This window comes from Malania oleifera, chromosome 11 (genome assembly GCF_029873635.1).
Source record: "Malania oleifera isolate guangnan ecotype guangnan chromosome 11, ASM2987363v1, whole genome shotgun sequence".
NCBI lineage: Eukaryota > Viridiplantae > Streptophyta > Magnoliopsida > Santalales > Ximeniaceae > Malania > Malania oleifera.
In genome coordinates, this window is record NC_080427.1 from 5960969 (window position 1) to 5987147 (window position 26179).

At 36.3% G+C, this 26179-nt stretch overlaps 1 protein-coding gene across 2 annotated transcripts; it reads right to left on the minus strand.

Moving 5' to 3' along the window:
• Window positions 1–12879: 12879 nt before the first annotated feature.
• LOC131168126 (probably inactive leucine-rich repeat receptor-like protein kinase IMK2) lies at window positions 12880–16471 on the minus strand. Of its 2 annotated transcripts, XM_058127360.1 has the most exons (3): window positions 16365–16471; window positions 14241–16291; window positions 12880–13713 (listed from the first exon to the last, which is right to left on the minus strand). In XM_058127360.1, the coding sequence occupies exons 2-3, from the start codon at window positions 16198–16200 to the stop codon at window positions 13100–13102; spliced, it is 2574 nt and encodes an 857-aa protein (XP_057983343.1). In that variant the 5' UTR covers window positions 16201–16291; window positions 16365–16471; the 3' UTR covers window positions 12880–13099. The 2 variants fall into 2 exon arrangements, with proteins under 2 accessions (XP_057983343.1, XP_057983342.1); XM_058127359.1 differs by having other exon boundaries at window positions 14241–16468.
• Window positions 16472–26179: the final 9708 nt, after the last annotated feature.

Genomic DNA, 26179 nt, shown 5'->3' on the forward strand with positions numbered 1-26179 from the left:
AACTGCATGATTTGGAAAATCTATAAAACACATGTATAAAAGCTTAAAATATTTGTATCATCCGAGCTTTCTATCATTCATACTGCTATAACATACTACATATGATAAAAACTATAAAACTATATACATATACATAACTGTGTTCTTTCCCTGGGACTCTGTATGTCATGATTTGACCCCTCATAACAGGGTTGTGCAGCTCGTAGGCGGGACTTAACCTGGTTGGTCCTCCAGGTAAGTCATCATACTTTACACTACCTCAGCCCGGCCAAAGTGCATCCACTCCTAAGTGCTGGACTGGATGCTACCTCATCTAATCGGCCCCCTCTACCCAGCATACTGGGGAGCTGCATCCTCTCCAAGCACGGTTAGACGGTACCTATACACTATCTGAGATATGTGATTGCACTCTATCTGTATATAGCAACGGTACTGTGCTCTGTAAATTGTATCTATCTGTAATATCTCCACAAGGATCTGATACTATATAAGTACATCTATATATATATACCTTTACTATTTTCATTATGTTTCCAAAATAATCATAACGCTATAATTTTGTACTGTAAATACTGTAAAATATGAGTAACTATAGCATCTCGATGCTCTAACTATATAATCTGTCTTTATAAACTGTGCGTTATGGTATTCAGGAAAACATAGCATTCTATAAAAACTATGATATACTAAGCTGAATAAAATCTATATAAATTTGTCTGTTAATCATCTATGAATAACTGTACGTACATGCTATACAACATGATATGCTGAAGTAATGTATAAATTTTACATCAGATAAATATCTACTCAGGCCACACAACATTAAAACATTCGTTCTGTAAAAACTGCATAATAACTGGTATATATGTTTCTATGAAAACTTTTTTAGTATTCTTAAAACCCTAGCATAGCAAATTTCCCTTACCTTAACTCTGAAAAGCCCTTACTAAATTCTGACCCTATACCCGCAGAGTTCTCCACTCAACACCCTAAAAATCAATTCTCCCATAACAAAACATCAGTATTTCTTCGCATATTGTATTTCTTATAACTGAAGGAAAGGCAAATACTGAATAAAATGCATTACCCTGAGATTGGGATGAAATCCAAGCCAACTCCACCAATGATCAACTCCAGTAGACTCGTAGAGAACTTCGCCAGGAGCGTTGTGGTGGCTTTAGATCGTCGATCCGACGTGAATCAAGGCCGAAATTGAAGAAAGACGGACATGGGAGCATTTTAGAGAGAGAGAGAGGGTTAATTTGCATTGAAATCTGATAAAATATGAGTTTTTCACTATTTATAGGGTCCGATTTGTCGACGAGACACGTCACCTCATCGATGAGTCCTTCAATAATTTCTTTGATGAACTTCCTCCCTCGTTGACGAATTTCAAACTGTCCAAAAACCCTCTCGACATCTTCTCGTCGACGAGGCCTACTTATGAGCTCGTCGATGAACTCCATGTGTTCGTCGATGAGGCCCTGTGTAAAATTTCTAGGTTATTCCATCCAAAAGGCAATGTTGTCAACGAACGCTGCTGCCTCCTTCTGTTTCTGTTTCTGTTTCCATTTCCCTCTCTCTTTAATATTTAAATATCATTATTTTTGGGTTGTTACAACCACTATCTTGTTGCTTGCTTAAGACCATACAAAAATTTATGCAATCTACACACAAGCTAAGTGTTAGTAGAATCAACTTGAGCAAACAATAAAAACTCCCCTTGAGCAGATGATCCCTTCAAATTGTAATGAAAACCAGGAGGTAAAGATATGTACACCTCCTCTTCCAAGTCTCCATGCAAAAATGCATTATTGACATCCAATTGAGGCAAAGACCAATTCTTGGAAGCAATTATGGCTAATAAGACTTGTACGGTAACTAACTTGACAACTGGTGAAAAAGTTTCCAAGTAATCCAATCCTTCCTATTGTGTATAACCCTTAGCAACTAATCGTGCCTTGTATCTTTCCACAGAACTATCAGAATTATATTTAATCTTGTAAACCCATTTACATCCAACAACTTGTTTGTTAGGAGGTAAATGAGTTATAGTCCAAGTTTTATTATCTTCCAAAGCTTGAATTTCATCAGTCATGGCATTACACCATTGAGTGTGTTAAATGGCTTATCGAAATGATGTTGGGTTTTTTTTTTTTTTTTTTTGAAAAGAAATAGAAAGTGTGAATGCTTTATGAGGACAAGAAATATTGGAATATGACAAAAAATTATAAATTGGATATTTAGTACTTGAGAGAAGATCATTACTCATGAAATCTGATGATGAAGTGGCATCTACAATGTTAGCTAAGTTTCAATGATAATCTGCAAGATATGATGGAGCTTTGTGAATTCTAGTGGATCTTCTAATTTTTGTCTGCAAAGTAGTAGAATCAAGATTTTGCTGGGAAGAAGTTGAAGTATTTACTGGTTCATTTATAGAATTAGAAATAATATCAACAGAATCTAAAGAATTGTTTTGAGTTGTAGGATATGTGAGTATATCAATAGGAATGAGATCATTTGTTTGAGGAATTGGTATGACTACCGATGGAGTGGGAATATCATGACCAATTTTGAATGGAAATATAGATTCTTGAAAAATTACATCTCTAGATAATATAAAAAAAAAAAAAAATGACACTGGTTTCAAAATCATAGAGCTTGTATGCCTGGGTGCCATATGGATATCCAAGAAAAACACAAGGATGAGCTCTAGTATATGCAAAAAAAAAAAAAATCAAATACCCTAAGATGACTATAAATTGGTGGTTTTGAGAATAATACTTCATATGCTGTTTTATTGGATAAAATAGGAGAAGGTGTTCTATTTATTAAGTAAGCTACTGTGAGAACACGTTCATTCCAAAAAACAAGGGGTAAATTTGCATGAAATCTAAGAGATCTCGCTACATTTAATAGATGTTGATGCTTACGCTCAACTATACCATTTTGTTGAGGTGTGGCAACACATGTTTTCTTATGCAAGACTCACTTTGAAGAATAAAATTTAGGCATATCAAACTCAACACCTCTATCAGTCCTTATAGTATTGATATGAATATCAAATTGTGTCTTTATAAGCTTAAAAAATGACTGGATAAAGTGAGTATCAGATTTATTTTTCATCAGATATACCCAAGTACAACGTGAATGATCATCCACAATTGTAAGAAAATATCTAAAACCAATAATTGACACAACAGAGAAAGGACCCCATATATCACAATGTATCAAATTAAAGATTTTATTTCTGATCGAATGACTATTATTGAATGGCAATCTTTTATGTTGTGTCAATGGACAATCATTACAATTAAAATCTGAATAAGTATGTATATCAGGAAACATATTTTGTAATGTTTGAATCTTATTGATAGCTTCGCCAAGGCTTGAGTCCTCAACCACCAAAGATAAAATTTATAAATACCTAACTACTCCCAAGTTCAGTAGAACAGTAAGTCGGGCGTCGATCCTCAGAGACTCAATGCAGTGGTGTACCAGAATTAACCTAATTTACTACCCTAGAAACAATAAGCAAAGATTGAATGGTGGATTTTTTATTTAAAACTACGAAAGCAAATAAATTAAGGTTGAAGGTCTTATAGGAGAGTAATTCCTCGGTTACGAATCCACCCAAAGCCATTAATTCGAAATAACTAAGGTTCAGTCAATTTTCCATAATGGGGTTTCAATGGTTCATCTTAATACGAGCGCATAAAATGAACCCTAAACAAACACAAGTAATCCGCTCAAGTAGTATAGCGTATCCAGGTTCGCACCAATCATCCGGAGCATGATCGGGAGAACCGGGTATACCCTATCTAGCGAACACGAATTCCTTTCAATTAATCCCGTTGCATGAACATAGATTAGGCTTGGTCCACTCTAATCTAAACACTTTGATTATGAAAATTAATTTAGAAAAGTGTAAATAACATCATGCAACCATACCCAATTATGAACAATCAACTAAACCCTAGCTTCATGAATCTAACTTAGGGTTTCATCACAACCAGAGAATCGAGGGAGATTAGCTACTCATTATGCATGCAATCAAACATAAAGACAAGATGATAAACACGATTGTAAACATTGCTTTTATTGAAAATCAAAATTTTCACATAGTAGAAATGAAACTACGTTCAAACTTTTCAATTCGAGATTAAACAAAAATAATTCAAGGCTTGATGGCCAAAGGAAAACTTTTTTTTTTTATCTCTAGAAGTTTCGATTTATACCCCTTAGGGATTACACATGCTCAAATTCAAATAAAAAAACAATCGGCGATAAAATCACAAAACATATCTCTGAAGTCAACCAACGTCGACCTAGTCATACTGCCAAGGTCTCCTAGTTGTGCTTTGGTCGACATTGTCTAGAGGATCTTCAATTATTTCTTCGTGTTCAATCGACATGGTCACACTTCAAGGCCTCCTGGCCACGCCCTGGTCAAGAGTCTCTATGAACCTACTATTAACTAGCACTTTGGAATCTTCTAGCTCAACCTGGTCGCCCCTCGTGACTTCTTGATCGCACCATACAGTCGATCAAGGAAATTTTTCTATAGTTGAATCAAGGCCATGGAGACCTAGTCAAGCACTTCGTCGAGCCTTGTGCTTCCAAATTGCTACATTAACTCCCTGCACTATGTAACTCTTCGATTTAAGCTCCGATTTCCTAAAACATAAAATATACCACGTGTAACTCTGAACAATAATAAGAAGTGGTAATTACGAAGTAAATAGGAACATCGCACGGGTAAATGGGGGACTAAATAAGCATATTAAGGAACACATCACAACCCCCAACTTACACTTTGCTAGTCCTCAAAAAAAAAAAAAAAACCTTCAAAAGAGAAATAAATCCCTAAGTATCCCCTCTTTCGCGTTAAACACGATTGCATTTACCTTATGCAATAAGGCTTTAACTCCCTAGGTGGCCCTAGTGGACGAGTTATAGTCTTGTGAGGGTTTCTAAGGTGATTCCCACAAACACCTATCCCAGTGAATAACAATCAAGCTCAAACAAGTAACACAGCCATACCACTTCACATATAGAAACATAACACCATGACAAACATGCCCTTCTACCAATACCTCTATTATAAAGACAACTCAAAGAAAATCACCCATACATGCCTCAATAAGATATAGCCATTCAAAAATTGTAAACCTTAGAGAATCAATCAGCAATTCATATCCAGAGTTAATATCATCATATAAATATTAGCATAAACAAGCATAATCACAAGGCAAGTGTAAAGTGAATGACTCATTTCACTCGGATAATCCTTATACACCTACAGAATGGCTGTAAAATGACATTCTGTCCGCTAGTTTTTGAATTTAATCCCCCGGACTCATCAGCGAGTGACGTACGCTAGTCGTTGAGTGGCTCTTTATCGCTCGTCTACCAGAGCCTCTGGCTCGTCAATGAGTGCAGTTAAAACTGCTGCCTTATAATTCAATTTGAGCCATTAAAGAACAAAATGATTTGGGATTTTTAATCATAGATCCTTTAAAGTGCACATACCCAACCATTGTCTAATTTTGTTGAATCTCTCCTCATTAAGGGGTTTTGTCAAAATATCTGCTAATTGGTTTTCCGTATTGATGTATACTAATTCAATATCCTCTTTTTGCACGTGATCTCGAATGAAGTGGTGCTAGATCTCAATATGTTTGGTCCTAGAGCATAGGCACGTGTTTTTCGAAATATTTATGGTGCTTGTGTTATCACAATGAATTGAGGTTCCCTTTCCTAAGATTTTGAAATCCTCAAGTTACTATGTCATATATACAGCGCTTGAGCACATAAACTACTAGCTACTATATATTTAGCCTCGGTGGTTGAAAGGGCAACTAAAGTTTGTTTCTTGCAAAACCATGAAACAAGGGAGTGTCCAAGAAAGTGACACGTTCCACTAGTGCTTTTCCTATTAGTTTTGCATCCCCCATAGTCAGCATCTGAGTAGCAATTAGATCAAATGGTGCGTTCTTCGGGTAGAAGAGTCCTAAATCATGAGTACCTGCCAGATACTTGAAAATTCTCTTAACAACATTTAGGTGGGATTCCTTAGGACATGATTGGAATATTGCGCATAAGCATACGCTAAACATGATGTCTAGTCTACTGGAGGTCAGATAAAGAAGACTACCAATCATCCCTCTATATAGTTTTTGGTCTACCTTTTTGTCGTTTTCATCATTGTCAAGTTTAGCTGTTATACTCATAAGAGTTGTTTTTAATTTTCCCATTTCTAAACCAAATTTTTTGAGCATATCCTTTACGTATTTAGCTTGATTAATGAATATACCATTTTTCAACTGTTTAATTTGCGAACCAAGGAAGAAGGTTAATTCGCCCATCATACTCATCTCAAATGTCTCTCGCATAGTCCGAGCAAATTCTTTACAGATATTTTCATTTGTAACACCAAAAATGATATCATCTACGTAAATCTGTACAACTAGCATATCATTTTCCTTATGTTTCAAGAACAAGGTAGTACAAATTGTCCTCTATGAAGCCATCTTCTAAGAGAAACCTGCATAAACGTTCTTACCAAGCTCTTGGTGCTTGCTTAAGTCCATATAGGGCTTTTGAGATTTTAAATACATGTTCAGGGTGAGTATGACTCTCAAAACATGGGGGTTGTCTAACATATTCAAAAGTATGGTGTATTCCCAAGACGGGGGTGAATTGGGTTTTTAAAATTTTCTTTGAAACCTCTTTGTTTTACAAGTTCCTTTAGTTAAAAGTTAACCCAACAAATTAATATTCAGCAATCACAAAATTACAATGATATTGATTTGCAACCTCACAAGTCCAACCAACAATCTTTTTGAATATGTCAATCCAATCAACAAGGTGAGCTTGATTTCACAATATGAAACAAAATAGAAATTTCAGCAAGCTTCCAAAATTCAAATTTTGATATCAAATAAGTTACTTGAATTCAATCAATAAGTTAATGTGCTTTGATATTTATCAATCAACGTATTCCTTTAAGGTTTCCACAAATTTTGATATTTATCAATCAACGTACTCCCTTTAAGGTTTCCGCAAACTTTGATATTTATTAATCAACGTACTCCCTTTAAGGTTTCCGCAATTTCCAATAACAAATTAATTTCCAGCAATTAAGTAAGCATCCATGCAATCTATATATTCATAAAATTAAAGAGATTTAGGGAAGAGAAAGACACTAAGATTTTATAAGATTCGACTATACCCGCCTACTTCTTCGCCTTAGGTACACCACCCAAGGATTACACTATATCACTCCCTTAACCGAGCAAAGAAAACCATTTACACACTCCTTTAGGTAGGATAGAGCTTTCCTCTCCAAACAATACCCCACGCTTAGTAATCCAATGATTCAATCGACCCTGAATCGTCAAAAACAACAGGAGAAAATTTTGTGTACAATGACACTCTCATTGTTAGCCTTGGGGGCTACATAATCATAATTAATGTGTTTTGATGATATTAACCTAATTGTAGTTCCTAGTATTTCCCTATCTTTGCAAATCATGTTGAGGACAGGTACAAGAGACAAATTCATGAAGGTATTGGTCAAAAGGCAAAGATCGGACCAAGTAGACGTCAAGTAAGAAAGATAAGTTGGACACTCACTCGAAAAGGAGTCAAGCATAACCAAAGGAAGAATTAATGTAGAATTAATTGTAATGGGGTGTGTTTGAGGTAGTATACTTTGTAACTCTTGAGATTTTGTTTCTTACATGATTTCTGAGTAAGAGTTAAGCAAAATGCACAAGCATACTAGGACACGTGAGTTTATAGGATTTCACCTTAAGTCACAAACTCAACTTTCATAGTTTTCAAAATCAAATTTAAGAGTTTTTCAAAAGGATCCTAAACTCAAAATATGTTTTCAAAGGGACAAGTTTTCAACATCTTGGTTTTATAAACTTCTACAAACTTAGTCACCGTTTTGTTAAAACATGGTTTATGTCATGAAGACTCAAAGAAAGTCAAGTATATTTTCATAAAGGACATACTAAGCATATAAGACATCTAAATGAGCTTTCAATTTTTTTTTCATAAACAAGATATCTTATATTCAAAGGGAAACTCATTTTGAACAAGTATTAATCTTCATTAGACTTAATAACTTTAATATACTTTTCTTCAAGAATGTTCTAAGTCATTAAAAGGCTCATTAGTAGGAAAAAATAGAGCATTTGCCGACTAATCAAATGCATTCGTCGACTAATAAATCTAGCAGCCTCAATTGAGTTTCTGCCCAATCATCGACGAATGGCACGAACTCGTCGACGAATGGCAGTGACTCGTCAACGACTAAGTATTGACTCGTCAACGAAAGATTCTTGTAGCCAAAATGAGTTTTCAGCCCAGATGACTCGTCGATGAAAAGGCATGACTCATCGACGACTGAGCAGGACTCATCGACGATTAAGGTACACTCGTCGACGATTCGCATCCTGAACAGCGCACCAACGACTAGAAAACAGCTAGTTTCTTTTGGGATTTGCTCCCAATGGTCCAATAACGGCTAGCAAGGGTTTTTGGTTATAAATACAAGTCCATAGACTTTTTTAGCATGGTTTTTTTATCATTCTTAGTGAAAAACATTTTTTTTTACAAAACCTATACACTTTGCATATTAGTTCTTCATTACAAGTGCTCATTCTCTCTTGCTCTCCAATCTTATCCGATTCATTACTTGAGAAAATTGTGTGAGATTTGAATTGTAGATTTCATCTCATTTGAAGAGCATTTCTTTGTAAATCATCTTGTTGTTATAAAGGTTCTTTATGAACCATTTGGTGAAAGTTCTTTGTGAACCAAAGTGAAAGCTCTTGGTGAGCGTAGTAGGGATTTGTTCCCAAGAGTAGGGTTTTGTTCCCGAGTAATAAGGCTACTTCAATGGTGAAGAAGTATCCTTAATGGATTGTGGAATCCTTGGCTTGGTGCTAAGGTGTGGATGTAGGCTTGGTGCCGAACCACGTAAAAGTCTCGATGTTGATCTTTCTCTACACTTCTCTTTATTTTATTTGTCTTGTGCTTGATTTACATTATATATATTGTGATATAATTGTTTTCAATATTTCCAAGAGTTTTATTTTGAAGAGAAAATCAAAATACGCAAAAAGAGTCCATTCACCCCCACCTCTCCCCCCTCTAACTCTATATACTCCTGGGTGGGACATTTAACAAGTGGTATCAAAGTGAGGCGCTTGCATTTTTTGAAGTAAAATCTAGAGCGTAAAGATCAAATGGAGTATTTGGTGGGCACCTCTTCCTAAGGACAATCTATGACCAGGCCACTATTGTTCAATGACTCCAACTACCCGACTTGGAAAAATTGAATGACAATATTCATCCAAGCACACGTTCTTAAAATGTGGTGAGTCATCTCAAAAGGAGATTATGAGTTCAAAAATGCCAAAGGTGAACCAAAAAAACTTGAGTAGTTTTCAGATACCGAATCAGGGTTAGTTTAGCTTAACTTCAAAACCAAAAATTTTCTTTATTGTGCTTTAAGTGATAATGAATATAATCTTATTTGTGGTTGTGAAATCGGTAAAGAAATATAGGATAAACTTGAAGTTACTTATGAGGGTACATCCCAAGTTAAGAAATCCTATATATATGTTAGTTAATGATTATTAAATGTTCAAAATGGATGAGGGAGAATCCATCACATCCATGTTCACTCGATTCACACACATCACAAACAATTTAAAAGCACTCGGTAGATCTTATTCTATGGAGGACAATGTTAAAAAAGTTCTTCGGTCTTTACCTGAGTCATGACATGCTAAATCAACTGCCATTGAGGAAGTAAAGGATCTAACCAAAGTCACACTAGCTGAATTAATTGGGTTACCTAGGACACATGAGTTTATAGGATTTCACCTTAAGTCTCAAACACAACTTTCATAGTTTTCAAAGTTAATTTTAAGAGTTTGTCAAAAGAATCTTAAACTCAAAATATATTTTCAAAGGGACATATTTTCAACATCTTGATTTTATAAACTTCTACATACTTAGTCCCAGTTTTTTTAAAACATGGTTTATTTCCTAAAGACTCAAAGAAAGTCAAGTATATTTTCATAAAGGACATACTAAGTAGATAAGATATCTAAATGAGCTTTCAAATTTGTTTTCATAAACAAGATATCTTTTATTCAAGGAGAAACTCATTTGGACAAGTATTAATGTTCATTAGACTTAATAACTTTAATATACTTTTGACCGAGAATCCAAGTCATTAAAAGGCTCATTGGTTAGAAAAACATAGCAATCGTCAACTAATCAAGTGGATTCGTCGACTAATAAATCCAGTAGCCTCAATTGAGTTTCTGCCCAGGTCACTCGCCAACGAATGGCATGGACTTGTCGACGAATGGTAGTGACTTGTCGACGACTGAGTATTGACTCGTCAACGAAAGATTCCAGTAGCCAAAACAAGTTTTCAGGCCAAATGACTTGTCAACGATTGACCAAGACTCGTCGATGATTGAGGTACACTCGTTGATGATTCGCATCGTGAACAACCGGTTGTATAGGACATGAAGAAATCACGTCGAGATGTAACATGAGTTGAGGCGCCACTATCAATCATTCAGCTGGTCTCATGGCATGAAAAAATTAATGACATCATCATCATAAACAACGAATAATTCTCCAGAAGTAGTGATGGCAACTCGATCATCATTTTTGCCATCATCATTCTTCATCTCCTTCCCTTTCTCTTTGTTCTCTTTCTTCAACTGTCTGCAATGTTTCTTTATGTGCCCTTTCATGCCACAATGATGACACTCAACATTAGCAAACATGTTGGACTAGTTTCTGCTTTTATCTCAATTCTTAGAACCTCTACTCTTACTCCTCCCCCTTCTTTCTGTAATCAAAACTTTTGACTGTGAAGAGGATCGCTATGATTTTCTTCTCATCTCTTCATTCAATACACTGCTCTTAGCCAGATCCATATTGATTACAATATTTGGAGCTAAGTTAAATAATGACATTATAAATGCCTCCCAAGAGTACAACAAAGTACCAAGTAAACACAAACCCTGAACCTCATCATCAAACTTGATACCCATCCCAGCCAGCTGATTAATAATTCCTTGGAAAGAGTTCAAGTGATCTATTAAGGGAGTTCCATTTGGTATATCAAATACATCAACTACTTCATCAAAAACATTTTATTATTTTCAGTCTTGCAAGCCTACAACGCCTCAAGTTTTTGCCAAAGTGTGTGTGCATGTGTTTCACCATCAATATGATTCAAAACATTATCATCTACCCACTGCCTAAGATATCCACAAACTTGTCTGTGCAACAAAGTCCATTCTTCATCAAATTTATTTTCTGGCTTCTCAGAAGTAAACATAGGTAAATGGAATTGTTTCACATAATGTAGATCTTCCATTTTTCCTTTCCATATATGATAATTTGAACTATTAAAAGACACCATTCTACTTAGATTAGCCTCCATAATTCAACACAAGATATTTAACAGAATAATAACCACTTAAGGGCGCTCGATTGAACCTTGCTCTGATACCACTTTGTTGGAAGAAACAACAATACTCAAACTCCCCTTTTGTGCGAATCTGCAAAAAAACTATAAAATAGAGTAATATATATAGGCAAAAAATATATATCCAAACACCACAAACACAAGACACACGATTTTTACATGGAAAACCTTCTCAATGTGAGAAGGAAAAAACCACGGGACCATAAGTCTTCTCTAGTCTCAACTAGAGGCATACAATCAGCAACTATCTTCAAGAAATAAATTTCCTTGGCTTAAATCAACTTCTACAAGAATTAAAGAAAGATCTCACCAAAATAGAGGCTACTGTCCATAAGCTAAAAAAACAACAACACGAAATGCTCAGAATCCAATCTTCACCGTTCACAATGAAGATTCACGTGTCATGAACATTCCAATAAAATATCATTTCAATCAAACCTCAAATGCTTGTTGATCTGAGCAGTTAATCAAGACTAGACAGCTCTCTCTCTCTCTCTCTCTCTCTCTCTCTCTCTCTCTCTCTCTCTCTCTCTCTCTCTCTCTCTCTCTCTCTCTCTCTCTCTCTCAGAGTGTGTGTGTGTGTGTGTGTGTGTGTGTGTGTGTGTGTGTTGCGGCAGAAAATCGAGGCTACTGTCCATGGGCTGAAAAATGGCACCTAATGCTCATAATCCTTCCCACCATTCACAATGTAGATTCATGTGTCATGAACATCCTTATAAAATTTTAGCTCAATCGGACCACAAATGCTAGTTGATCAAAGCAAATGATCAAGACTGGACAACTTTCTCCTCTATGTGGCGGCAGCTCTCTCTTCTTTTCTTTCTTATTTTCTGATTATTCACCATACTTTACATCAGTAAAGGATAGGGTTATTGATTCTATTCTCCCAAATGGATCTCTCCACACATGGACTCGTATTGGGCAAGTTTGGGTCATTCTCACTAAGGAGGGAAACCCAACCCATCAAGGTCATCAAGGCAAACGAAGACGCAGGAATGGGTTGTTCCATCCTAGGATTTCAAACATGGATGGGATTTTAATTTTGTATGAATAAAACATCGAGGGTATGGGATTTTGATTTTTATCACTTGAGAGGACTACCAAATTTTGGCCTTTGTGCTTTTAGTAATTTAAGCAATTCCATGCATTGGATTTTTTTTTTTTAAATGTTAAAGGAATGTTGAGTTAAATTTTGCACTTCTTACTCATCAATCAAACTCATATTCTATTTTGAGCTTACCTAATCAATCAAACTCACACGCCACTGTATAATCTGATCACTAAGGGCGATCATCAAACCATACTCATATAGAAGACAATAGAAGTTACACAGAACATACTTAAACTGAAATTTTATTGTTTGTTGACATAAATATGAATGAAAGAATTAATTAATTTCCTAGATAAAATGAATACTAACGTTATACAAGCTCACTTAAACGTCCATTTACATATTACTAACAAAAAACTGACAACCAAAACACTTGCATCCCACGAACTAGAGAAGTTTAGAACCAGCATAAACCTTATATAAACCCAAGTTCAATGATAGAACCTTTATTCACTTGCTGATGGGACTCTAGCTCCATCAGCGCCAAAACTAGAAGCGAGCTCTGGCTTAATCTCCTCTAAATGTTGGAGAATTTGCTGAACTTCTGGCCTTGCTGCTGGTGAGGGATCGACACAATGCAGAGCCAGTTTCAATGTGTTAAGCAACTCATCTCCTGTGTTCGTCTCATCCTTCATTAGCTCCAAGTCAAAAACTTCATTCGTCCACTCCTCTTTCACAATTGCTGCTACCCACTCAGGCAAATCCGAACCATTCATTGCCTCGCCTGGGGACTTCCCTGTTAAGAGCTCCAACATGATTACCCCAAGGCTGTAGACATCAGTTTTGGTATTGGCCTTCTTGAGCTTCGAAAGCTCTGGTGCACGATAGCCTAGAGTTCCTGCAGTTGCGACCACATTGGAATTGGCAGCAGCAGTCATGAGCCGTGAGAGACCGACTTCTGCAATCTTGGCATTAGTTTGCTCATCCAGTAATATGTTGCTCGACGTGAGGTTCCCATGTACCATATTCTCTTGGTTGTGTAAGTAGCACAGCCCACGTGCAATGCCCATGGCTATGTTCATTCTTGTTGCCCAATTTATGGTGGTTTCAGGCCCACGAGCTGCATATGTTAGAAAATAACAAGAAAAAAATGTAAAAATTGATGACATGGTTTGAAGAATTAGGCACTCCATATTGCAAGTATAATGACCAAGTATAAAAATCTGACAGACTGGATGACATGATTTGAAGAATTAGGCACTGATTTTCCTTCCCAAACACCAAGGCTCCATTTCAAATTTAACATGCATGAACTATGAACAATTCTAAACAGAAAACACAACAATAGTCAGGCACTAGTTGGAACCTAAACAGAAAAAGGGCTTGGCATCCCACCAACCAGGCCATTTAAAATCCTAAACCTAACAATATGTTTTTTTCAAGATGGCAACAGTTCTGAATCAGTTGTCACTCCTCAAAACCATAGTAATTGGAAAAGAAAAAAAAAAAAATCTCTCATTTCTATGCACTTTTCCAGGTCATTCAGGACTCCCGAATTATTCAAAAAATCAACACAATACATATTTCCTAAAATTCTGAATTATTACGAAGAGAGAATTTATGTTGGGAGTAATTAGTTGAACATACCGTGGAGGAAGGATGCAAGGCTTCCCTTAAGCATGTAATCAAAGACCAGAAGCTTCTCTCCTTTGGGTCCCAAGTAATAGGCCCTGAGGGCTAAGAGGTACGGATGCCGAATCCTTCCGAGTGCAGCAACCTCAACTTCAAACTCCTTCTGGCCCTTCGTTAATTTCTCTCTTAACCTCTTCACGGCGACTTGATTACCATCCTCTAGAGTTGCCTTGTAGGCTGTTCCATATGTGCTCTTCCCCATTATCTCGGCGGTTGCGCACAACAGATCATCAGCCGTAAACACGAATGGCCCGTCAAAGTGGACTAGCTTTCCACCGGCTTCTCTGCCTGATTCAACTTCAGTCCCAACTGCTGGAGCTGCCTTCCCTCCTCTGGCTATAGCAGTTCTCTTACCATTCTTTGCTTTTGAAGCAGCCCTTTTCCTGATCAAACACCAGAGCAAAATGCAGCATAAAAGTAGAGCTGCTAACAGAATTCCAGCTGCTATGAGAATTATGTCCTTGGTACTCAGTTTGTGCTTGCCATGATGATGCTTCAAAGGTTCTACTGATGGAGATGGAAGATTTTTAGGTGGCGGAGAAGAGCATGGGGTTGAGTTGCTGTACCCGCATAGCTGAAGATTCCCTACAAAGGAGCTTGAATTGAACTTTTTATAGAGGAGTGATGGAACGGCCCCGGACAGATTATTGTAAGAAACATTGAAAGAACTGAGATTGGGTAGTTCAGCAAGTGAAGCTGGAATTTCCCCATCTAGATCATTTTCTGATAAGTCAAGCTGCATAATGCCAGAGATGTTCCCTATAGTTGCAGGAATATGACTTCTGAGCCGATTTTTTTTCAAAATGAGTACTGAGAGGTTTTGTAACCTGCCCACTGTTTCTGGGATCTGATTCTCTAGGTGATTGCCCTCCATCTTCAAAGAAACAAGGGAGGAAAGGTTGAAAAGACTGGCAGGAATGCTTCCATTGATGGCATTATTTGACAAGTCTAGTGTTTGAAGCCTTGATAGCTCTCCTAGTTCGATGGGTATGGTCCCTTTGAGTTGGTTATCACTCAGGGATATCTCTTCAAGCTCACCCAGCTTGCTTAGAGAACCCGGAATCATTCCCGAGAATCGGTTGTGATCGAGAGTCAAAGACTGAAGGCGATGAAACTCCTTCCCTGTTCCACCCCAAGTATCAGGGATAGAACCGGAGAGATTATTGTGTTGAAGAGCAAGAAAGATGAGGGAGGGGGATTGAGTGAAACTTACTGGAATTGAACCCGAAAATGAATTAAAGCTAAGATTGAGTCTGTATATCCTGGTAGAGTTTGCAAGAGTAGAAAGAAGAACCCCTGAAAGCAAATTGTTACTAACATCAAGTGTTTGAAGAAGAGGACAAGAGGCTACAGATGGAGGGATCGAACCCGAAAGCTGGTTATTGAAGAGATAAACCCCCCTGAGATTGTGGAGGAACCCCAGAGACCAAGGAATGGCTCCGGCCAGAACATTGTCATGAAGGCTAATTTTGCGAAGTGCTTGAAGCTGACTGATCTTCTCCGAGATTCGGCCGCCCAATCCCTTCCAGGGAAGCTGGATGGCGATAACCTGACCCTGAGCACACTTGATTCCTACCCACCTCCCCGAACAAGCTCCATAGCCACTGTCATTCCAGCTGCGTAGAACTCCTTTAAAATCTATCAGTTCATATTTGATGGCTTGAAGAGCTTGATAATCTGATTGGGTCACAATCACCCCATCCCACTGATGACTGCCTGAAACAAGTTGAGCCAGTAGCTGAAAAATCAGGAGCAGCGTCAAGAACCAGAAGGGAGAAAATGAGTTGTTGACACTTCGATAATGATTCTTCTTCCATCTCTCCTTTTGCTTTCCAGAAATGCCGCACCAACCACGTATGGATTTTAATAAATGGTTTCTGGAAATCTGATTCTTGAACTGATGCGCTGTGGCCATGAATAGAGGTGTAAGGATATTTGAAGAAAGGATAAAGAGCGAACTGAGTTTGATATCTCTGTTACTCTCCCCTTCCTCGTTTTCCTTACCCCTGCAAATCTAGTGGGATTAGAAATCTATTGAAGAACTGCGTAACAGAAGACAAATAAAGAAAATAGATATACCAGAGAGAGAGAGAGAGGATCTGAGGAGAGAAAGGGACGGGAACGGGTACGGTTCAGAGCTCGTTCGTCTTTGTTGATTTGTTCGTAACGGCTAGTTTTACTTTGAGGCATCTGTGCTACTTCGAGGGTGAATTGGAGGGCAGGGAAGGGGGACCCTCCCTCTCCAACGGCTATAGTTCCCTGGGTGGGCCCGTTCCCTGGACTTTATATTATACGGCACTGACGTAAGAACTCTGCCAGTGTCAGTAGCGAAATGACCATAACACCCTTTGACCGGTTCTTGGATGTAGCCGTTGATCGCTGTGCGTGCAGGGTTACAGGGACCGGAAAGGACCCAGTCCACAATCCACATCGCCGTCATGGGGACCACTGCCAGCCTGTGCCACGTGTCAAATTTCTGACATGATGACCTGGAGTTACTGAAATTGAGGTCACAATAACTGTTTTTTCATTAATGGGCACACTAACTGTATTTTAATTACTGGAGCGGTGTTATAATATTCACTGTAACGTAAGATTTTGTTTAATTAATGAAATATTAATGGACACAAGATGATATAATTAAGAATATTAAATAAAAATTTATAATATACATCATAATTATTTAATGTACCACTATATTATTTATCATTTCGAGGAATGCCTCCAAAATTTTAATTATATGAGATCCTTCATTCTAAATTTGAGATTTTAATTATTTGGGATCGATGCATGAATTAGAGGAGGATCGACTACTTTTATTATGTCCCGTGTCTAATAAAAATTTCACAAACATTATCTATATTTGTTTAATGAAAAAATTAAATAAATAATAAAAAATGGAAAAAATAAATAAGTATAAAATTTGAACAAAATCTTTAGGCTTTTCTTTTAAATAAAAAAGTTCAATTTGAATACGCTAGTTTATAACTTAGTTATTCTAACAATAAAATTTCTATCTTGAAAAAAAAAATTGTGATAAATGTTAATTTTCTAATGAACAAATGAATGGGTATAATCTTTGAATATTTTATAATTAAGTAAAATGCTCTATGATTTAATTTTCCTTGAAAGTATATCTGTTGATTCAAAGGCTTGAGATTATTCTTAAGCAAGTTTATGGTGGAGCTTTTGAACGACCAACTTGACGATCTATAGAAGGTCAATTAATTTGATTTTTTTAATCTTTACTAGACCTATTGATTGAGGGTATGGTGGTGAATCTTTGAAAGATCAATTTGACGATCTACAGTAGATTGATTTGTTTGATCTTCAATCTGTTTGATGAGATTTACCAATTTGATAACTCAAAAGAGAGTACTCTCGATTAAGGCAGAAATGGATCTCCTAAATGATGAAATTGATGATTCATTGAAAAATGAATCTATAACCAATTTCCGTGAGCGCAGGCTTGATTACGACAATAGATGCTTGGAAGAAGAATCGCTTAGCTTATATTAATTGGAATATGAGCATTCTTCAATTACTGATGTAGTGACCGGAAAATTTGCTTTGATACCAACTATAGTGGCTTGAATTCTTTTTTATACAGCGGAAGATCTCAAATATATTTATTAGAATACTAAAAAAAAACTCATTATATCAATATCTCCAATATCAAATTTAATACATCCTTAGGATATTTCAAGATAAACCAAAATTAACATTTAATCTAAACCCCTCTTTCGAATCCCACCCACGCTTCCACTGCGCTACTCTAATTTCAACTATACTCTTCAAATATCTGAAATGTATAATAATGATTGGGTGAGACACTTCTCATTAAGACAAAATAAATTATTATGAGTGTGTGACAAAATTGAGTTTTTAAGTAAGCAAAATACATCCATTAATTTAAATTTAAATAAAAAATGACATTTGTAAAATATAACTCACACCTATATAGTAAAAAAAAATACTTATTTTCCTTTAGATAATAACTCCGGTCCAATAATAGCCCCAACTACATAAATCTACAAATATATATAAAAGAACCTCTCATTTTGGACTAACGACATGTTTAACCCCCATGACGGGTTGTGCGGTTTGAAGACTGGACTTAGCCTTGGTTGGCCTACCAAGAGTAAACCAAAATAACTCGTCTATAAGTCCGATTTGCCTACCGCTTCCTTGTCCGAACTCCAGGAGGGTACACAACCCTTCTTTGGCAAAATCGACTTTTCATCCACCAACACTCTCAAAACAGTGTGGCTACACTGATTCTCGTCTGTAGCTACGGTACCGAGCATCCACTGGTCCATCAAGGTTCTTAGAACATATAATGAAATTTACATAATATAACAGATAGCATGATCTTAATTCTCAACACATAATTCGCCGTAATCTCTCCCCATCATTCTCAACAATCAATTTCTCAAAACATAATTCACAATAGTTTTTTCCAATATTTTCCAACTATCCACGTGATCGGTATTAAACCATCAAATTCAAAGTATCCACATTATTCTTAACAATTCCAGAAATCAGAATAATACCACAACTTTTCCATATAATACCATAAAAATTCCAACAAGTTTAAATATGCAATATAATAAATTATTCTCATGCCACAAAATTTGAATGTTATATCATAATCTAATAAACTGACCGGAGAAAGTATGTCATAATATTCTCGGTATATTTTGCTAAAAATAAGGGTATGATCACCTCTATAGTTTTAATTTAACTTAGAAATATATATATATATATATATATATATATATATATATTATAGGAAAAAGGAAATGATCACCCTACATAATTTAATTTTTCCTAAATACGTATATAATAAACTCAAAATCATAAATTCCATATGCTTGATTCATTCAGAAAATCCAATATAATATTTCTGTATCCAACTACTCAAGTTTAATTGGTTCAATTTCAAAATAAACTGACATAATCTATTCCTATTATCTTAACCTTGGAGTGGTGTCTATGACATCCAAACGACGAAATCTCTCCCGTTAAAATGTTGAGGAGTAGAGTTAGGACCCGAAAATGATGTTCGTTTTTCAATTCCACTAAGAAATGGAGGAGAAATTGAGAAAGAGAGAGAGAGAGAGAGAGAGAGAGAGAGAGAGAGAGAGAGAGAGAGAGATAGAGAGAGAGAGAGAGAGAGATGGACGGAGGGAATGAAGAGCTTGCAGAGAGAGAGAGTGAGAGAGCCGTTTGGGGGTTTAAAATTTCTTTTGAAGACTCAGGATCCTTCCTCAATCTTTATATATATATATATAATTTAATTAATTATTATTTATTTATTTATTATTAATTAATTTTAATTTTAATTTTTTTAAAAAAAAAATTACACTTCCATGCATATTATTTTTGGGTTCGTCACATTTTCTCCTCCTTATAAAAATTTCGTCCTCGAAATTTGCTAAACATAACTCCAAATAAAATTCATCGTTAACCCAACAAGTTTGAGTTAAAGCTTGTAAACAATCCTATCAAAAATTGATGGCTAACACTGACAAATGGATTGGATAACTTGCTTTAATACCACTTGATACAGAACCAACACCCAACAACTTTAATTCTCGATTCCAGTCTCCCAAAATCTAACATCGACATAACCTTTCTCTTTCAGCAGTCAATATGTTCTGGATTCTCCTTTAAAGATTCCAAGCACAGAACTCAATAGGGAAGCCACGACAATAATCTTATCCCACAATAATAACAAAAGTATGTACCAATCTTGAAAAATTCTTGTATTACACATGAAGACAATAGGAACTCATCATCGTAGACAGCACTTAAAATTGAGTTATTACCAATTTATACCAAGACATTATATTCCTGCATGCACACACGCATATAGATCCAAACATTAGTTAAATAAAATTTAATCCATAACATAATATGGATTTTTTCATTTATTTTATGCACATGCATCTTTGACTCCACTTTCCACTGAAATACATCACTACAATCTCATTAGACCAACTACATAAAGTCCAGACCACAAGCAGCCATAAGCTCCGCACATCCACTTTTCTAGACCCTATTATGAGTGGAAACCTTGTGCTAGGCCAACCTCAACTTAAGTGACCCCCAAGGCTTAAACAAGAGTTGTCAAATATTTTCCCAGTACATTTGGTTTATCTACAAAATGACTCTTAACCAGAACCTTATCATTGACTTTAAATTCAACTCTTGAAACAAAAGGCAATGGTGAACCTGCATAATAATTGCTTCATTTTGAACAGTTGATTTAAGGAAATATGGGGGGAAAAAAAACTCACCAAGACTAAAGTTTCCTAAGCTTCCATTATACTGTATCACCGCAATAAGGATTTTGGGAATCCCCAATACGAAAACATAACTGCAAGGCAAAGCAACATTCCTATATACAATGATATAGAATCAATATCCAACAACTTTAATTCTCAATTACAACCCCTTCAAAACTAATGTATACGGCCTTCATAGACTTATGCTTAAAAGTTGAGGAAACTAAATTAAGAAACCTAATTAAGCAAAAATATCAATTCCCCAAAGAACCTAGAATCTTGCTTTCCTAAGTAATAATATCCTAGAATCTTGGAGATTTGACCACAATGAAATCACCGTAAATAAACAAACAAGGATACAATTAAAATTAGGAAGTTAAAAATAAATCTTGGTAACAAGCTGCATCATTCCCTCACTATCAAAAAGAATTCAACCTCAAATTTTAAAAATGCAAAAGATGAAGAACAAAGACCACAAATAAACTTGAAGGAGACCATAGCTATTTTTCCTCATCAACTAACACTTCTCACTAACTAACCCCTTTTGAATGAACCAAAGGAAGGATTCTCTTCTAATTAACAATGCTCCAGCACAAAGAATGATGCACATTCAGAACCACCAAAATTTCCACACTACCCCCCACTGTTCACAAAATCTGAACAACCAGATATGACCTCCTTCCAACCTCGGGATAACCATTTACAAATTGAACCAAAACTATACACATCTTCTCCAAACCCACAACTTCCTGCAATTCTTGCAAGAACCCTATTCAATTGTAAACTCAACTCTATAAGCTTACCGTTCTAATTTTCTTTAGTCCCCATCCAAATATTTATCTTGCCAACTTTTATAACAAGTGCTTTTCTTCAATTCTCAAAAACAAAGGCAAGCACTCACAAACTCATCTAACCACCAAATAAGAGAATCCAAATCCATCAACTGCACATTTGGGTTTTTCCTCCAAGCAAATAAAACACCCTATCCAAACTTTTCCACTTGCAAATTGAAGGATTTTCTTTCAATCTGGCACTATTTTGTGGGAGTTTCACTTCCATATCTATATATATGTGCTTGTTTATTTGAATTCCAATTTCATATGTTAAAATGTTTTGATAATTTCCCAAAACTAAATTTTTGTCCTTAGATCAACAACTTAACATACTAGATTATCTTGTTAAATAGATGCAAAAATTGTAACTTTCAAGTCTAAGATAGTTGGCCAAACTTGTAGGAACACGAACCAAGAAAAGCAAAATAAAATAAAAGAAAAAGAGAAAGAAAAATTAAAGAGGGAAAAAGGTTTGGCGTAGGACCAAACATTCGACGGTTTCAGGGAGCTCAGGAAAACTATCGATGGTTTTAAACTACCGAGAGTTTCTGCTGGCTTTTTAAGTCTGATCTCTATTTTGATGTTGAAAAATACAAGTGTCTTATGTGTGTGCCTAGTATTTTGAGCAGGTTCATAATTTGGTATGCACACACAAAGGAAAGTGGAAGCCAGCAAAACTTAAAGCTCACATCAACTGGCGTTTTCCACTAAAGACTGAAGAGCAAAGAAGAAGACATTTGTCTTGAATTGTATTGCATTTAATTTTCATCTATGGTCTATAATAATGCATACATCTGCATGATATGTATTGAATGCTCAAATGACCGTAGACTGACCTTTAGGCACCTACACTTCATACAAAACCTTTTCATAAAAAGATAAAAATATGACAAAGGTTTTAATATAACTTTAGGGTCAAATTAGGGCTTATAAAGGTCAACCGACGTTAGATATTTTGGCTTAATTAAAAGCCTCGGTCGACCGAACCCTTATGGTTCAAATCTACTTAGTCGACCGAATACATTGTAGGCCAAAAGTCAACTTGTTGACCATGCCTTGGGCGACCAATCATAAAATGAACATACCTTTCATGGTCAACCAAACCATGGAACTTGACTTTTCTACTATCCCCGGGCGATCGAACTTGTAGTTCAAAAACACCTCAATCAACCAAACCTAAAATATCGGTAGACCGAACCATGCATCAGGCGCCCAAACCTACAAACGTTTAGGAAATCGCCCTGTCCTAGCCAACCGGTTCTCCCCACGGCAAACCGAACCCAATTTTGGCTATTAGTATGTTCGGACGATCGACGCTAGGCGTCAGGCGACGGAACCTCTCCAGTTGGGTTTATTTTTAGCGCCTAAACACGCTTAATTTTTAATTAAACATTTTTAAAAACACTGGACATGTCCCTAACGGTCATAATTTTTAAAAAAACTATAAATACCCCTTTATTACTCCAGATTAGTAGCTTTGATTAGCCATAATTTTCTCTCAAATTTATTTTGGCTTTTCCTAATCAAAGTTCCCCCAAACCTATTTTTATTGCAAAAATCTTTTCTTTGGGGCAAATCTTTTCATACTCTCCAAACTCTCTTTGATTCTTTCTTTGAAAACATTTTTAAGAGAGTATTTTATTTGGGCATTTATTTTGATTGTATTTATTGCAAAAACAACTTTTGAGAATAAATCCTAACTTCTCCAAATATCTTTTATTGAAAATATTTGTTGGAGAAAACGTTTATTACATTTTGATCTTTGAAGTTTTTATTGCATATTTAGTTCACAACAAAGATCATATATGTATTGTTTTTGCAAAAATATTTTTAGAGCATAACCCTAAGTTCTCCTATAGTTTTTTTTAAAATATATTTTACGAGAAAATTTTTATTAGGGGCCAAATCTTTGAAGCATTTATTATATATATTCTTTTCAAAGACTACAAAATCATTTTTAGAAAAACGCCCTTATTCGACTGAGCTCACATCATATCATAAGAGAGTGCATGTGTTTGAGCTTTTAAAGTGTACATCTTTGCCTGTATTTAGAAGCAATTTATTATGTACAAAAATATTTTTTAATGTACCGGTTGGGTTCAGCCTCTCAATTGAACTGGGGAGTCTTGGCCCCATAAATGAGACTGGTTGGGTTCATCCCATAAATTGAACTGGAGAGTCTCAGCCCCGTAAGTGAGACCGGTTCAGTTCAGCCAGGTAAATTGAACTGGGGTGTCTCCGCCCCGTACGGGAGACTAGTTGGTCTCAACCTGGTAATTGAATTGGGGTTTACCTTGTCCCATAAGGAGAGGTTGTAACAGTTTCTGCTCCACCCATTTAAGTGAGTAGGGTTAGTATAATCCTTGAGGGGTATGCCCAAGGTGGGGACGTAGGCTAGTTTGATCGAACCTCGACAACAAATCTGTGTGTCACTCTCTCTCTCTATCTCATTTATCCATTTGGGCTTACCGTGTGATGTTCCCATCTCAAGGCTTGATTCACAAGTTTCTTTTAGTCCCCCTTCAGCAGCCTTATCCACTAATGTAACTTGCAAACTGCTCCTTTTGAACTTACTGTGCAATGCTCCCATCCCAAGATTTGATTCATAAGATTTTTTTAGTCCCCTTTTAGTAGTCGTATATCTGGTGATGCAACTCACAAACAACTCCTTTTTAACTTATCATATAATGTTCCCAACCCAAGGTTGGTTTCATAGGACCTTCTTGATAATGATCCTACGTAGTGGAGCAACTCGAAAACAGCTCTTTCTGGACTTACCATGCAATGTTCCCATCTTAGGTTTGATTCACAAGACCTTAAAACCACAATCCTACCTAGTAGTACGACTTGCAAACGACTCCTTCTAGACTTACTATGTGATGCTCCCATCCCAGGATTTGATTCATAGGACCTTTCAGCCATGATCCTACCCAGTGGTGCGACTCGCAAACAACTCCTTCTAGACTTACCATGTAACGACCCGAAGAATAATAGTATTTAAATAATAAAGAGGGAGGAAAATGGAGACAGTAACAGAAGGAGGCAACCGTCTTTATCAATGAACGCGACGTTGCACTTTGGGATGCAATAACCTAAGAAAATTTATCAGGTTCTCGTTGACGAATACAGGGGATTTGTCGACGAGGGTACAAGAGAGTCTCGTCGACGAAGACAAGTTTCGTCAACCAGAAGATACCAAGAGGCTGTTTTCTAAACTCTGAAATTCGTCGACGAGGAGATGGTATTCATCGACGAACCTCCTTTGTGACCTCATCGACGATATGACGTGACTCGTCGACAAATGCCGTAGTATAAATAGTGCTAAACTCATTTTCTTGCGTAAAAAATTCACTGAAACCCTCTCTTCTCTCTCCTATACGGTCCTTCCCTCTTCTCTCTTCGATTCCAGCCTCATTAGTTGCTGGATTGACTATCTGAGGCCACCACGATGCTCTTGGAGAAGTTCTCTTCAAATCTGCCAGAGCGGATCATCGGTGGGACAAAGTTGGATTTCATCCCAAATTCAGGGTACGATTTTTTTGTTGAAATTTGACTTTCCAGCAATTGTAAGAAATGTTGTAGACATAAAAATAGTGATGTTTCATTCTGGGATATATGATTTTTAGGGTGTTGAGTGGAGAACCCTGCAGGTGTAAGACCCGTCATAGTAGGGGGATTTTAGTAGGAATCAGTAAGGGAAATATGCTGTGCTAGGCAGTTTTAAAATGATTTTCAGTATGAAATGTATATTTTACCAAGTTATTATTCACAACAGAACTTTATACAGTTTTTTAATTATAAATAATATGTTTTAGATTACTATGTGGCTTAAGAATATAGATATGGTACAGAAACATGTTTTACAGTATTTTTTAAAGTTATTTTTTACAGAATATACAGATAGTGGATATGTTTTACAGTGATTACAGAATACCATGATTATACAGTTTACAGTACCATGACATACAGTTTTATAGTTCATTTCAGAAATACAATTGATACAGATACAATTTATCACAGCGTCATGGTTAATACAGTAATTACAGAATCATTGTAAAACAGATAGTTGTATATAGAGATGTATTATACAGTATCAGACCCTAATGGATTATTACAAATACAGTTTACAGAGCACGGTATCGTTGCTATATACAGAAAAGAGTGCAACCACCTATTTAGATAATACGTGGTAAGTAGGTCGATCAAATGCCCACGTGTGGACAGGCTCCCCATTAGATATGGGTTGAGGAGCGCTGATCAGACTGATGGAGTATAGTGGTTTATTCTAGTCGGCCAGCTAGGATAAATCCCACCTACGGGCCGCACAACTCTGTCATGAGGGGTTAAATCATGATATACAATTATCCATCCAAGGAAGTTTTCAGCTATTATTATGTATGTACAGTGTTAGCCTTAATGGCTACACCATCATTGTTTAATGTGTTTTGATGATATTAACCTATATGTTGTTCCTAGTGTTTTCCTATCTTTACATATCATGTTTACTATAGGTACTCGTACATGAATTATTGGATTGAAGGCAAAGATCGGACCGAGTAGACGTTAAGAAGAAAAGATCAAATGGACATGTACTTAGAATGACCCAAGCACAACCAAAGGAAGCTTAATTGTATAATTATTTGTAATAAGGGTTGTGTGAGGTAGTACGTTTTGTAACTCTTGTGAGTGTATTTCTTGCATGATTTCTGAGTAAGAGTTGAGCAAAGCACATGCATATTAGGACACATGAGTTTATAGGATTGCACTAAAG

Coding starts and splice junctions, on each gene's coding strand:
- LOC131168126 (XM_058127360.1), bottom strand. CDS start 16,200: ATGGCCACAGCGCATCAGTTCAAGAATCAGATTTCCAGAAACCATTTA. Junction 13,714..14,240: donor CCTTGCATCCTTCCTCCACG/GTATGTTCAACT, acceptor TAACATATGCAG/CTCGTGGGCCTGAAACCACC.